The sequence below is a fragment of the Akebia trifoliata genome, chromosome 9 (genome assembly GCF_017979445.1).
Source record: "Akebia trifoliata isolate Shusen 1 chromosome 9, ASM1797944v1, whole genome shotgun sequence".
NCBI lineage: Eukaryota > Viridiplantae > Streptophyta > Magnoliopsida > Ranunculales > Lardizabalaceae > Akebia > Akebia trifoliata.
In genome coordinates, this window is record NC_141383.1 from 4,623,160 (window position 1) to 4,639,020 (window position 15,861).

The 15,861-nt window shown below is 35.4% G+C and overlaps 1 protein-coding gene and 1 pseudogene across 2 annotated transcripts; both read right to left on the reverse strand.

Moving 5' to 3' along the window:
* Positions 1–209: 209 nt before the first annotated feature.
* On the reverse strand, positions 210–2,195 carry LOC147394162 (pentatricopeptide repeat-containing protein At2g01510, mitochondrial pseudogene; annotated as a pseudogene).
* A 5,800-nt stretch (positions 2,196–7,995) lies between these two features.
* LOC147394163 (putative disease resistance protein At4g27220) lies at positions 7,996–15,463 on the reverse strand. Of its 2 annotated transcripts, XM_086453875.1 has the most exons (6): positions 12,188–15,463; positions 11,426–11,885; positions 10,833–11,077; positions 10,259–10,420; positions 8,652–8,812; positions 7,996–8,378 (listed from the first exon to the last, which is right to left on the reverse strand). In XM_086453875.1, exons 1-2 carry the CDS (start codon positions 15,419–15,421, stop codon positions 11,862–11,864), a joined length of 3,258 nt encoding a protein of 1,085 aa, XP_086310001.1. In that variant the 5' UTR covers positions 15,422–15,463; the 3' UTR covers positions 7,996–8,378; positions 8,652–8,812; positions 10,259–10,420; positions 10,833–11,077; positions 11,426–11,861. The 2 variants fall into 2 exon arrangements, with proteins under 2 accessions (XP_086310001.1, XP_086310002.1); XM_086453876.1 differs by lacking the exon at positions 11,426–11,885.
* Between the last annotated feature and the right edge of the window lie 398 nt (positions 15,464–15,861).

Consider the following 15,861-nt stretch of genomic DNA (forward strand, 5'->3'; position numbering starts at 1 on the left):
TTCTAGCCCCAGTTTACATGTTGAAAAATCGTGGACCGTCCATTTTTTGTAAACCATTTTTGATGGGGTTAGAAATTTTGGAATGGGCTGATTTTTGGTGATGATGATCTCCTCACCGTAGATATCATCATCACCAAAAATCAGCCCATTCCAAAACCTTAACCCATGTTTTGAAAAATGTTTTGCCAAAATGTTTGTTCTATCTCTTTCAATCAGATTGCCCTTCTTGCTTAGATTATCTCGAAAGTAAACTCGATTAGTAATGTTGAAGTTAAAAGATCACTGTCTGTGACATTATAAAATTGGATGGATTCCCCTCGAACCACCTGTCTTGGAACATTCATGCAGTTCTTGCAGTCTCGACCTTGCAAATAGGCCATGTTACATCGAAGAAGAATCAACTCTTTATCATGTAATCACCAAAAATCATTGCACGAGCAAACACCATCTTTAAAATTGTGGAAAGGATTCTTATCTCTCATAACAATCTCTCTTTTCATAATTCTTGAAGCAAATTTGGAGAAATTATGGCAGTCGTCACAAATCCTCAAGTTCTTCATCACCCTTATGGGAACCTTGTCTCTCAGATGGATAAGGCCAAATGCAATGGCAAGTTTCTCACTATGAGTGCCAAGACCGACCTCTTTCTCCTCCATTTCCAAATCATGAAGCACGGCTGGTGTTAGGTACATAGCTAATATCTCTAACCCGCTTAATCCACTCCTCCAACACATTGTATATAGTTGAAGTTTGTGGGTGTGATCTGTCTCCCCCATAGAACACATGAATCTCACCAATAGACTCTACAGAGCTGTACCCACCTACTTTCGTCACACCTCTCTTTCTCATTTTCTGCCTCTCTCTCAACATCATCCCACCTCCTCGCTGCTGCATAAATGTTCGAATACAAAACGTGATAAGAACCAATATCAAGAGTTAAATCAAAGAGAACATCTGCAATTTGCTGACCCAATTCGATATTCCGATGAACCGTACAAGCACCCAATAGGACTCCCCAGACTCATGAGTCCGGGTCCATTGGCATGGTTTTAATTAACTTGTAGGCCTCCTCAAGATGTCCTGACCGTCCTAGGAGATCAACCATGCATGCATAGTGTTCAATTCTCAGATGGATATTTCCATTATTGGACCAAACCATGTACTCAAAATAATTCCTGCCTTCATTTACTAAACCAGCGTGACTACAAGCAGAAAGAACCCCAAGAAATGTGACATAATTTGGTTGTATGCCCTCATCTCGCATTCGAGAGAAGAACCAATGCATTCTCACTATCACCGTTTATCGCGTAACCTCCTATAATAGTACTCCACGAAGTAACATTCCTCTGAGGCCTCTCATCAAACAGATTTCTAGCTACATTAATACTCCCACATTTTGCATACATATCTAATCAGGCATTGTTGATGAATAAATCTCTATTAAGCTCCTCCTCGACAACAATCCGATCAATCTTTTTCCCAATTTCCAAACACCCCGAATGAGCACAAACACTCACCAAAGTCACCGAGTCAGGCTTAATTTCCATTAAATCCATTTGACGAAACAAGTCGAGAGCCCTATAAGCATGCCCATTTTGCACATAAACCGATATCCAAGCATTCCAAGCCACCAAATCTCTCTCAATCATACTTTTAAATAAATAATCTGCAGAACCCAATTCGCCAAACTTTACGTACATTATCATCAATTCATTCCTCTCTGTAGGATCAAAATCGAGACCGAATTTAATAACATGAGCATGAACTTCTGCTCCTACCCATATATCAGTACACGCCTTAAGCACAAATGGGAATGTGAACTTATCAGGACGAACACCGAGATGGTGCATTTGTCCATAAAGAGCCATATAATCATGGAAGAGATCATTTTTTACGTACCCTTTAGTCAGAGTGTTCCATAAGAAAGGTCTTGGTTTATGCATTTCATCGAACAGGTGACGAGCATAATTCACGTTAGCTAATAGAATAAGAGATGAGAGAAGTTGGGTTATGAGGTTGTTTTTAATAGAGAGACCGGTTGTGAGGAGAAGTGCATGGATTTGCTTGAGTTGGTTAGGGTGTGGAGCAATGTTGTAAGAGGGAAGAGAAGATTTGTTTTTGTGAGAGTGGAGAGTGGTTTGGGTTGAAATGGGTGTTAGCGAGAGAAGAGTATTTATGGGTACAAAAGAGAAGTTTTATACATGGTAAAGAAGTAAATTTTTATAATTTTGAAAGGGCTTGTAATTTAAAATGTTACTTAAAAGATGGTTTGAGGATTACATAGCAAAAAAGTAAATTTTTATAATTTTGAAACTTAACCAACTTGATTTTCAAGACTACCAATGTACTAATTCAATTTTTTGATAAATATATTCTCGAACTCTGAAATGATAATTTATTTGTCTATATTTAAGTGTTTTTTAGGGTTTCTAGATGTTTTTTGGATTGAAAATTGAGACTTGGGGTATGGGTATTGAGTTGGGGCTTCAACTTTGGGTTTTGAAGAAAATTATAGAAAGATTTTGCTCACTTATTCCTAGGATTTCTGAAGGTAGGCGAGATTTAGTGGTAAAGTTTACTTTTTAAAGAATTTTTTTAATAATATTTTTATTAGATTAGATATCTTTTATATAAAATCCATTTCTAACTTGTCTTCCAATGATTTTAAATAAAGTCTTTTGTGATTTTTATTTGGATTCAATTTATTTGACTTATGAAAAAGTAAATCTTTTTAGATTCTTTGAGATAGCACATGAAGTATTATTTATTTATTTATTTGATATTTTTTTAGAGTCTCATGAATGATTCTTTAATTAAATATTGAGTGGACTACACTTAAATAAATATATCGTCACTTGGAATTGGGCTTGTAGGCTTAACTAATTTCATTTATTTATTTAAAAATTTTAATTTGATTTATTAAGATTTTTAGTTATTGATTTAAGATTTTTGAATTTTAGAGTTTAAAATTACTATTTTGCCGTCAAAAAGGACTTTTACTTTAGGACATTGTTTTTCGATGATTAAAAACTGCGTTTTCACGAGAAATTCATTGGAAATATTGGTTTATGATATTTATGGATTTTTTTTACGTGATATGAGTGCGGGCTCCACAAGAAGCATTTTGGTAATTTGATAAAATTTTGTAAAAATTGGCAAAATAATTTATTTAGTTCCAGATTTTCATTTTATGTGTTCAAAAATGTTTTTCTAGGTGTAATGTAACAATTAGAGTATTTTGGCGGTGGTGATATCTTGGTAATTTTATAAATTTTGCCAAGATGCTTCGTTTGGTTCTAGAATTGATGATTCCTATGTCGTAGGTCGTGTTTGCCTAGCGTAGCATGGTTTCTAACATATATTGTCAGATTTTGAGATTTTAGTGTTTTGAAACTATGCGTGTGTCATTTTTGAGTCTAGAGTTATCATCAAAGCGGTTAGGGACTCGAAAAAGATTAAGGAATCTAAATTATTGTTGGTTCAATACCAGAATGCAATAAAACTTCCTATATCATAAACTTCATCATCTCAACAACAAAATCAAAACAAAATTCAGATTAAAAGTCTTACACTAGCCAAAAAAGCTCTGATTTGAATTGCTAAACCACAATTCTTGGGGTGCCACAAGTAGTTTTTCGACGTTCCATCAATGTGATTATATAACTGATTTTGTACACAATAATGGGTTGTGAGTTTTTGTGATTATTTTTATAGTTTAGGTGTAAAAAGTATAGAGATGATAGAAATACAAACCTTTTTAAATTGGTGGTTGGATTTTGGTGTGGCTTTAGAAGAAATGGAGAGAGATGAGCTTCTGTTTATTGAAGGGAAGAGGAGGAGAGAGGCAAGGCCATGGGAAGCTCAATGAGTTGCTCATCTTAGAGAATCACTCTTTTTTCCATCTCACATTTATCTTTTGGGTTCAGTTTTAGGTGTTTAGAGGGACTTCTTGTGTGAAATAAAGTAAAGAAATAGGATAATTTAGAAATACTCCCTAAGTTTTGGTTGAATTTTTGAAATATACTTCTGTTCTCAAATTGATGATATAATCCTTGACAACAATCTTCTATGAAGACTAATAAAATGACCTAAATGCCCTCTTTAACCTTTAGCTAGAAACCCATCATCATCAACATCTAGGGTGAATTTTTTTTTTTTACTTTCGCATTTAAACTTAAGATTCTATCTCCTTAAACCTTCAAACCTTAACAACAAGTTGGGATTTTTAGAAAGAAAAATTGAATGTTTTTGACAAGAAGTTGAAGAGTAGTCAATAAAAGGTTAAAAAAAATTAGCCTAAAGGAGCGAGAGTCTGAAAAACGAAGGCATTATAGATAGAAAGCTGAAGATGAGGGCCATGTCATTTCATGTTAGTCTTTCATAAAAGACTTTAGTCAAGGAGTAAGCCAAAGAAGCATGACTTATTCCACGTGTCAAAATCCCCTAAACAAAGAAGAGGCTAAGGTTCATTCGAGACAGAATTTGTGGATATCATTATGATATGGGTAGATCTATTTGCACCTACCATTTGATGTAAGTGCACCTTAACTAATTATCACACTTTAATAAATTCACCTACACTATTAAGTGCACCTACCAAATCAATCTACCTGTTATCTACTTCCTGCCATTTCCCCCCACCGAAATTTACATTCTTCCTTTCATCTTGTTTTTTCACCTTTTATTGTTTATTGTAATGATAAAAAGGTAGAAATATAGTTTTTCATTTGAGATAAATTTTCGTTCTTCCTTCTTCCTATTTCTCTACTTTCGATTTTATCAATTAAAAGAAGTTTGAAAATTTTCGCCTTTCCAAGTCGATAGACTAGTGTTGACATGGCTTAAGCCATGTCAGATGGGCCCTATTAACACAGAAAGGTTTCAAGCTTTAATTGTGTCGATAGGGACCATTTGACATGGCATATTACATGTCGACATAGGTATTCAAAAAAGTTTATTGATCGATCCTTTTCTTTTCTAGCTTATTTTTTCTTCTTGTTCATTTAACTCATCAGTTCATTTAGTTTGTGTTAGGGCAAACTCAAAGATTGAAGCATAAAATCAACAAGATCACAAAAAACAATCACACAAGACACAAGATATACGCGGTTCATCAGAATTAACATACGTCCACGGGCGAAAGTGGCAATTTCACTATATTAACCAATTGAAAACAAAATTACAATCTTCCTCTACCTCCTGTATCTCTTTAATGATGTGGCTAGGTTTTTTTCTTGTGCAACACGAAAAAAAAATACATATATATATATATATCACTCCCGAGCATAAAATTGATAAAGACCTCTAATAAAAAGCGTTCAATATATTTTGGCCTAGGGGCGTTGCCCCCACAACTCAACCCCCATGAGCTTAGCAGGGAGCTTGACCCCCCATGTTTGCCCACAACATAGTCCGAAGTCACCAATCAGGAATAGAAGTCATAACTCAACAATTTGTTTGGAGTTCTTTGAGTTCATCATTCCATTTATATTGAAACCATTAAGTTCAATGGTGAATGCATAGAAGAGAGAGAGAGAGAGAGAGAGAGAGAGAGAGAGAGAGAAGGGGGGGGGGGAGGGTTGCAACTTGGGTGAGCTAACTCGGACTCAACCAAATTGATGGGCGAGCCTGGGTTGGGTTATATGGAAAATGATTTGAGCTTGGGCTAGGAAATCTCAACCCGTATTGAATTCGGGGTTGAGGCTCCGGGCAACCCGAACCCGATGCTATATATTTACATGTAAATATTTTTATTTATTTATTTTAAAAAAATATTAGTTTTCTCTTCCTAAATATATAATTAAAAAAAATAATAATATAAAAATTAATAGATTTAGAGGTTGTGTGCAAATTTATTTACTAGTAATTTTGTTTTTTTATATTGTATTTATTTTTTAAGATATAAAATAAAATTTATGTGTTGATGAAAATGAATTAGACTTGTTCAATAAGCCCAAGCCGCCCAAAATTATCTTAACTTGGGCTAACCAGAGCTCAACCTGATTTTAGAAGTTCAATCTCGGGTTGAGCTTGGGTTAATGAGCTCTAACCCGATGGTCAGGTTGAGTTGAGCTTGGGTTGAGAGTTTTGGGTGGAGCCTGGGTCGAGATATGAGTGAAATACATCTATGGTTCCTTGCACAACTCCACATCAGAGCAATGTTGTAGGAAGCCAGTTCAACATTTTTCTTCATTTTGTAAGTAATTATAAAAGAACTCATAATTTATAAAAAACTATGAAAAATGTTTTGACATGCTTAATTGCTCAACGTTTATTGAAATCACTGGATTGTCCAACATTTTATGCCTTCCCTCATTGCGCTTTGATGCCATTGGTTCATCAGCTTACCAAAGAATGTCATTACCAACAAATACTTATTCGCGCGTTTGCAGTATAAGCCCTGCTTGGTACAATACACATCATTGCAAATGTTTTGCAATGCATATAGTTTACGATGAAAGATTTACTAATGCTTGGTAACCATTGGAAAACCTCTTGCAAATCTTTTATTTGTGGTTGTTTGGTATTTGCAATAAAAATTTTGTTGTGATTTCTTGTTAAAATAAAACGTGGAGACAATTTTAATTTATTCATCCTCATCAAAAAAATTATTCAAATTACAAATATACCCTCAATACTTGCTATATCAAAAGATGAATTTACAAAAATGCCCTATCAAAATATATAGTAACTATATATTGGAATAATAAAAAATTAAATACCCATCATAAAAAACCTGTTCAAATTATAAAAATAGCTTTAGTATTAGTTACAATGACATGTATATAAACTTCCAAAATACCACTGATGAGAGATATTTTTGTAATAAAATTGATGAAGGTATTTTTGTAATTTTCTTTGATGAGGGATTTTTATAATTTCAATATGAAATTTAATGTATCTTACGAAGGGTATTTTCATAAATGTATGAACATATTTGTTGTATCAAGTATTGAGGGCATTTTTTTAATTGGATTAATTTTCTTGATAAGAAGTATTTTAGTAATTTCGATATGCATAGGTTGGAGTCAAATAATTTTGCAAATGATTTTCGGTACATTTTGTGCCTTAATTCATTTGCTGAATTTCTTAAGAATTTAGGTGATCATGCAATTTTCTTTTGTAGTGCAAATCATTTGCATTTTATGAGCCAAATTAATTGCGTTTGCAAATGATTTGTAGCATACCAAGTTGCCAATTAACACTTTTCTCTCTAGTTGCCAATTTTATGAGCCAAATTTGCAAAATTTATGATTCCGGCTAACTGTTCATTTTAATTACTAAAACGTGAATGGTTAGTTCCATCTGAGAATTAATTCTGAATCTATATAATACATCAGTTTTGATTTTGATGCTTAAAATCAATGGAACAGATCAGACTTGAAGTCGAATCCATTCCCATCCAATAACAACGGGCCCAGATCATGGATTTTAGTTCATATATAAGTGTACCTTGAGTTATAAGAATTCGATTTGGGCATAAGACCCGTGCCTGCAAAACAACTTTTAGGTCCTGTTCCTCAGTTAGTTTGACACATTGCAAAACAACTTTTAGGTCGTGGGTTCAAGTCCAGATTTTACCCATAAAAATAAAAAAAATAAAAACAAATTGATTTGACAGTATTTTCGTTGATTTTGGATCAACCATCTCCCAAACCTGACAGGGAATCCATCTGATACTGCCATTTTGAAACCTATGAGATAGTCATTTCACACTGCGAGATTGTCACTTTAAAGCTGCTAAATTGTAACTTTCAAACCTCTAATATCGTTGCCGTTCAAGTTTTGGTAATTAAAATGAACAAAGAGCTGGAATCGTAAATTCGTCAAAAGTTGGTTATGTTTTCGTAAATATCTCTATTTGTAAAGCATAACAGAATAATCAGGGCATGTTCATCCATGGCATCGTCTTCATCACCACCTCTCAACATTATTACCATTGCTTAGATCACAGCTATGGTGGTGTCCAAGAAATTATCATCCAAAAATTATTCGGCTTGGAAAAATTATAATATTGTCCCACTGATTGTGAGAGTTGATCTCATTCATCACCTTACTCCAACAATGAAGAACCAAAGCAAGTGATTACAAATACCCCATTATCTATCGATAATATTTACATCATGTGACAACCCATGAATCGAAGTACTGAGTTATAACAATAACAAGTGGCATTCAAGTTTGCATATGTGCTTTCCCAAAATCAAAGTTTGCTCGAGTGAAACGACTTGATAAGGATAATACTGGAGAGAAAGGATATTGTTTCTGCAAGCCAGTCAGCAATGGCCTTCCACCTTGACGTCGGAAAGGTTAAAGACTCCACTTTACCGCTCCACTGCTTGTGTTTGCGTCAAATTTTTACCGGACCACGTGTTTAACTAACAACAAAAAAGGGGAAAAGTAATTCAATTAAAATTAACCTGCAAGAAGAAAAGGTAAGACACTACTTGAAATAAACATGGACATGATGTTGGGGCATCGCGACATTTTTAAGATTTTCATTGTGCACTCTCAGGTCATAGAACCACCAATTAAACAATATAGCAGGGGTTTTTAATGTTTTGTACAATAGGAGCCAATATATTATTGTAAAACACAAACGGTTACATAATAAAATCCAAACAAGAAAATGGGCACTAATTACTGAGTACTTTTGATTGGCCAAAGAAGACTGATTGAGGGAAGAAAATGATCGCAGGTCTCATAAGGCCTTCTTTCCTGTACATATATATCACCTCTTTCAAGTGTGGAGGAAGTTCTTGCAATGCTTTGAAACATACAGAAGCCCAGCTCTGCGCAATCGAAAACAAATCTGCAAGGTTGGGAAATCAACACAAAAATTGATTGTAAAAGCGATGAAAGCCTAGCATAACACAAAAAGGCATGCAGAGTAATGAATACATATAGCTTTCCTTTTTCTTTTTCGTGTGCAAAGAATCCATTTATCCTCGGCTGAGGGAAGCAGTCCAGCATTGTTAAAAGTTGATCAAGCATTGATGGAGTGAACAAAAATAACAGGGAAAAAAGAAGATGAGACTACTGCTCACCTCCTTAGCCAACCACCTAATTTTTATGTGACATTTCTTATTAGTATATTCTCCTCAGATCCAAGAGATTATGTTCTATCTTTACCAATGAACTATGTAATGTAAAGATAGTTTGTGGGCGAGTAGATGTGTCTTTTGAGAATAATATGTTTCACCTGAGAGGCTTAGTCGAAGATAGCTAGTCAATGATTATTAACCGCTTGTAGTAATAGAACATATTGACACATCATGATAGGACTTGTACCTTATGGTCACAGTCAATGGCCAATCTGAGCCAAATAAATGATTACTCAAGTGTAATATGTGCAACGACCGGCCACAAAATTAGGAGCAAATGATGGGGTTCCACACTAGTGAAGTACTATAACATTTTCTTCCCTAACTGGGAGGTATCAAGTTATGATTCCCAACAATCTTATCAATTACACTATCATTGTTTGTGTTTATATTCTGATAGAGATAGTGCATTGATTTTGACAGGTATTATTCAATTCAATCGCTCATGTTAATTACTTGTTTTCAAGCTTATTTTGTAAAACTTTACTGTTTCTTTATCTTCAAACCTTGCACGACTTTCAAATGTTTAGAATGATCAACTGTTGCATGTTTAGGCAGTGTTATTTGAGATATTAGTTTACCTACTAGGTAACTCCTATTACTCACCCTATCCATTAAAAATGTAAATCCACCCATAGTTGAGGAGACTCGTGAGGAGCCTCTAGAAGAGTTTTGACCCTCGATAGGACACATTGATGATTAAAGTCTACTTCTAGGCAAGGAGTAAGGCTATTACTATTGTGTCGAGCTACACAGTAGGTTTAGAGGTGTTTAGTTGTCAGAGAGAGAGGGAGTAGGCTATTATTGTAGAGTGAGATTTTATTATTGACAATGTTCATGTCACTAATTCATTTATTACTATGTTGGAGTACGTTTCCGCACTTTGATATGTTTAAGTTTGGTTGGAGTACCATTGTTGGGTATATTTTAGACATTTATACCTCCAATAAATTTTTATTTGACTCATATGAGTTAACTCTTGAGTTGTCAACTTGACTCAACTCATTGGACATCCGAGTTGAGTTTTCGAATTCTAAAACTATCCCATAAAATGAATTTTGATGATATGTGATTTTAATATGTATGAACAATGCACTAACTTTAACTTAAGAGTGTTGAAAGCCAAACAAAAGGATTAGGGATTAGGACTTTACAGTTATAGGCACGACTTTATACTCTGCACAAGGATGGAGAGCCATGGACTTCTTTACCTGGGTGCAAAGGTGTGAACTACGATGAATGTGGATGGCACCAAATTATCTCAAACGGTATGGGTGACGATGGAATGAGACCAAACATTCAAGTGGTTTTTTCACCTATTCATCAATCATAAGGTTGCAATCATAAAATTCCATAGAAGGATATTTTTCTAATTTAATTGGTTGAAACTCAAATCAAAGACTTTAAATAAAAACTATTGTAACATTAATGGACATTGACTGATATAAACTATATGAATGATTTAGATTTAGAACATTTTTATGCATTGATTCACATGATATGTGTTGAAAGGGAGAATTGGGAGTGGCACTGAACAATCTAATAATTTCTAAGAAAACAAAAAAGTTTTCTTTTTAAATGAAGATAAATATTGTAATAAAAGTTATATGAATTGAGATGATGAAAGAGAATAAGTCTCTCATAAAAGTCCTTTTTTGCAATACTAGAGAGCTTTGATTTATTATGATATAGAAGAACCATTAGAACTTGAAGCATGTTTGGCCATACTGGTTTCTTTCACGCCAGACGTGGACCACATCGTAGACATAGTATTTGAGAGGGCTCTGTTCAATCCTCTAATAAAATACTCCATCTTCCATGATAGTCTTTTACAATGAGCATGGAATCGGATTCACTGAGATGGCACTTCCCTTGTAGTTTTTAGAGCTTGAGGCTTTGTTCAACCAAATTGTTTGTTCGTCATCTCCCCAACGAACCAGTAGGCAACAAGAATGAATGAAACATCATTGCTTCTGAAAATATAGAACAAAAATTGCACTAAGTCGAGTCAAGAACTTGATCGAGTTATTCAGATATTAATTATATTTTCATGGAAAGCAATATATAAACATTTTTATTCTATTGAAAATACTAAAACTATATATCTATATATATATTTTAAACATTTTTAACTCCAATATATTTTTATTTGGCTCATATGAGTCATTATTGAGTCAACTCAATGGACATCCGAGTTGAATCAAAATTTTGAATTCTAATGGGGATATGTGTGATTTTAATATATGTATGAACAATATGCACTAACTTTAAATTAAGAATGTTGAAATTAAGCAAAACAATAGTAGGAATAAGGAGTTTACTGTCTTGAAAGCCAAACAAATTAATGGCTAGGAATTAAGAGTTTAGCTGCATGAACTGGAGTTGTAGACGTGACTTGATGCTTTGATCTTCCCATTCCAAACCGTCAAACCATTCACTAGTCTCCCCCACAAAACCAACTTAATGTGGGAGCGCTTTGGAGACCTAAAGGGAGTCTCTTCAAATTCAAAGACTTCACCACAATTAGATATTTCAAGGGAGGCCAATAAAAAAGTAAAAATATTTTTAACATTTTTAACTCCAATATATTTTTATTTGGCTCGTATAAGTCACTATTGAGTCAACTCAATGGACATCTGAGTTGAGTCAAAATTTTGATTTCTAAATTCTACATTAATCTAAATTCTACTCATTTGTATAGAAATGAAATAAAATTATTTCGATCCACGAACCTCATTATAGAGAAAACTTCAAATGCTATAATCCATAAATTATCAAAACCTGCAAAAGAAATTTCAATATTTATAAATCAAGAGGTCCAACAAAATATTTATAAAAATGAGACAAGGGCATTTTCTTTTTTAAAATTTCATTCCAAATTTTAAAGAAAGTGTTTTCTTATTTACGCAAATAAGACTATTTTGCACTAAATTTTTTATTTTATTTCTGCAGGTGTATGGAATAATTCTAGAAACAAATGAATATATTTAAATTCGGATTCTCTGATTTCGTGAGATATGTGTGGTCAAACTTAAAATGTATTGAAAGCCAAACAAATTAATGGCTAGGAATTAAGAGTTTACTTCATGGAACAGGGGTTGTAGGCGTGACTTGATGCTTTCATCTTCCCATTCCAAACCTTCAAACCATTCAATATTCTCCCCAAAAATAATACTTAATGTGGGGGCGCTTTGGAGACCTAAAGGGAGTCTCTTCAAATTCAGACACTTCACCACAATTAGATCTTCCAAGGAAGGCCAATCAAAAAGTAACCTCCGTTTGTAGAAACTCGAAAGCTTTGGTAGTCGTACTAGTACTAGAGCACGTAATTGAGGGAACATCTTCTTGTCCTCCTCTTCGTTTACCTCCTCCTCATCTACAATTATCTCCTCCATCTCATCACAGTCATATACTTGAAGCACTTGTAGTTGCATGAGACCTCGAGCTAGTTTCACTGGGAAGAGGTAATTTAGACTGCCACACGAACTGATTTCTAGTTCTGTTAGATTTAGGTAGATTAGAGGTGTCGGAAAAGAAGTAGAAACATCACAAGAATTAGACTGCCTTAATCTGGTGGCTGAAGTAGTAGGAATCTGAAGGACTTTCCATATGGTCGTTAGCTTTGGTAGGTTCTTCAATTTCATCCTTCTTAGTTTAGGAGGGATCATAGCATGCCCTTCCTCAAGCCCCTCTGACTGAAATATCTCTTTCAATTCATCGCAGTCCTCGACATGGAGTTCTTCCAGATCTTGTAGTCTTGAAAGCAAATCGCAAGGGATAACACAGATTAGTTTATGGCACTTTTTTATTTCTAGGAATCGTAATTTTTCAAGGAATCCATTTGGAAGTGCTCCATTACAGATCGCCTCCAACTCCACCTTTTCAATGACTAATTCCTCCAAACCACTAAATGCAAATTCTGAAGGCCCTTGCACGACACTCATAGGATAATCCATTTCATGACATTCTACAATTTTAAGATACTTCAAGTTTTTAAATCCACATGCATTAAGTTCTTCTAAATTCTTGAGACCTCTGCAACGATACAGACGAAGTTTATACGTTCTTTCCAGCAAAACTTTAACCCAATTTGATATTGGGTCCAATGTAGTAGTGAGGCTCATAGAGCTCCCTGGACGAGCATAATCCCATTTCTCATCAGTTTCCTCACAAGCATGTATGCTAAAATCTTTCAAATTTTCGAAAAGGGTGGGAATGTCTTCGGACAAGCAAATAAGATTGTCTACACGTAAGACTAAAGTAGTCAAGTGGTTCAAGGATGATAGCTCAGCTAATCTAGCCATACTTCCACCTCCCATTTCTATAGTCTCCCACCCACTAAAGCTTTGCTTCATCTTCAATTCCTCTAAGCGAGACAAGTTCGAGAGCACATCTCGTGGAATACTTTCAAGTTTGTCAGTGTATAACAAGTCCAACGACCTTAGGTTGGTCAATTCCCTCATTTCTTCCGGCAATCTTTCTATCCAAGTCCCACTTAGATCAAGCATTTCAAGTTTCTTCAATTTTCCTACTAGAGATACATCTACTAATAGAGTAGATCGAAGCCGAAGTACCCGAAGGTTCACGAGGCACGACAATGATGGTGGTAATGATAAAATTCCAGTACCCATTAGATCTAGAGTCACAAGGGATGTCATTCTACTGAAAAAATTATCAGGAAATTTCTCGAAAGAAGAATTCTCTGACAACGATATGGTCAACAGCTGTTGGCATTCAGGAGGTTGATCAGGGAGCTCACTGATTTGGTTACACATTAGTGACAATCGAACGCATGTCCCCAAATTTTCCTCATGTGGCCACTGTGTCAGTCCCAAGCCAGCTTTTACAATGAATCCAAAATTGCTTTCTTTAGAAGCAATTGATAGGGCTACATCGCGAACAACATCGTGCATCATCACTACGAATCCATCATCATCATCATCACCGACTTTTACCAACAAACATGAAGCTATAAGCGTGTCGAATAGTGTTGCCAATCTAGCCTTTGCTTCCTCCAAAGTGTAGACATCTTGAAGTAAATCATCTCCCATAACATACGGCATCAAATTGGAACGAGAAATTTTAAAGTCTTCAGGGAAGAAAGAACAATATAAGAAGCATTTTTTGGTTTCTTCACTTTCCAAGTAATCGTAGCTCAACTTTACTGAGGCGAAGACTCGTGTCATCATACCTTGGTAGATAGATCTCTTTAGTCGTCGCAGTGCATCATCCCACAAAAGTTTTTGCTTCTTACCTCGCAATGCCCTTCCAACTGTAACAATTGCTAACGGCAAACCTCCACATTCAGCAGCAACCTCCGTGGCCAAAGTTTGCAAATCAGGTGAGTCCACGACATTACCCGCCTTCTGTCGAAACAGATTCCATGAATCTTGTTTCGATAGTACTTTAAGTTCATTAATTTTGTGAGCTTCCATATGGTTACATACATCTCGGCTTCTGGTGGTGAGTAAAACTCTGCAATGATTGTGGTCATGATCGTCGAAAGAGATTCCCAAGTCGGCTAATTCCAATCTCTCCCAAACATCATCCAAGATTACAAGGACCCGCTTATTCTTCAGTCTCGCACGTAAACGTCCTGCTCTTACATCTTCACTATCTTCTTCAAGTTTCATCCCCAATTTCTCTGCGATTTCACCTTGAATCCTTTTCAGGACTGGGTTTTGGGATACGGTTGCAAGCACAACCTCATCAAAAAGCTCATCTCTTTCAACTTTCTTCCCAATTTCTTTGATCAAGGTGGTCTTCCCCACCCCTGGCATTCCCCATACCCCGTTGATGTTGACGTTCTCATCCTTCAACGCCTCGATGATTTGCTTCGTAGCAGATTTTGTGGATTCGAAAGCTTGAAAATCTCCAGTACTACTACTACTGCTGGGAGGAGGTGCAGATACTGAAACATTAGTAATAGTGCTGAAGTTTCTTCCTTCGTTGAGGAGCTTCTCTACGGTGCCAATCTTCTGTTTTGCTTCTTTACCAACATCATAACGAGAACAACACCACCCTTTGAACCAGCTATTATTGATCTGTTCAACTTCACCATTCAACCTCGCTGCGTCATCACGGATGTTGTCCACACTTGCTAGCCACGCTTCAACAACTTGTCTGATCGTATCTCCTCTTCGCCGAGCTGCTACCACCAGAAGTCCTACGTCGTTCCTCATCCTTTCTAATTCTTCAACTTCTTGGTTAAGGTTTCTAGTTTTTCTCTTGTAATGAACAATGTAACTGATATGATCACCAATCCAACTCTTGACAATTTCTGTAACAGGTGCACACAAGAGATTAGAGACATCCATTGTTGTTCCTTGAGAAGCAAGAGAGAGAGAGAGAGTATGTGTGTGTTTCAGATAAACACGGAAAGCATCAAAGACTGCCATCCAAACAACAACAAAAAAAAAAAAATGAAAGCATCATATACTAGTGTATCTCGAAGAAAAAGATCTATGATTTTGTATTTTACCACGTCAGCAATGCACAGACCAAGCGAAAATTTATGCTTTACTTTTAGAGTCGTGATTTTCTAACTCACAGACTCCTCGTAATTCTCCTGACGTGGCAAGTGCAAGAATCATAGATTTTTCCTTTGGGATACACACTGCAAATAGAAGCAATTATCTGATATATCATTGACTCTTCAAAAGTTGTACTTTGGGCCAAGTTAGTTGAATTTATTAAAAGCAATTGAAGGCCCGTTACATGCGTCGAAAGAAACATGATTCGTCTTCCACACGGTATC

Excerpts from the sequence above, each read along its gene's own strand:
- LOC147394163 (XM_086453875.1), bottom strand. The coding sequence starts at position 15,421 with ATGGATGTCTCTAATCTCTTGTGTGCACCTGTTACAGAAATTGTCAAG. Across the intron at positions 11,886-12,187 it reads TACAACCCCTGTTCCATGAA|GTTTTGATAATTTATGGATT; the intron begins GTAAACTCTTAA and ends TTTCTTTTGCAG.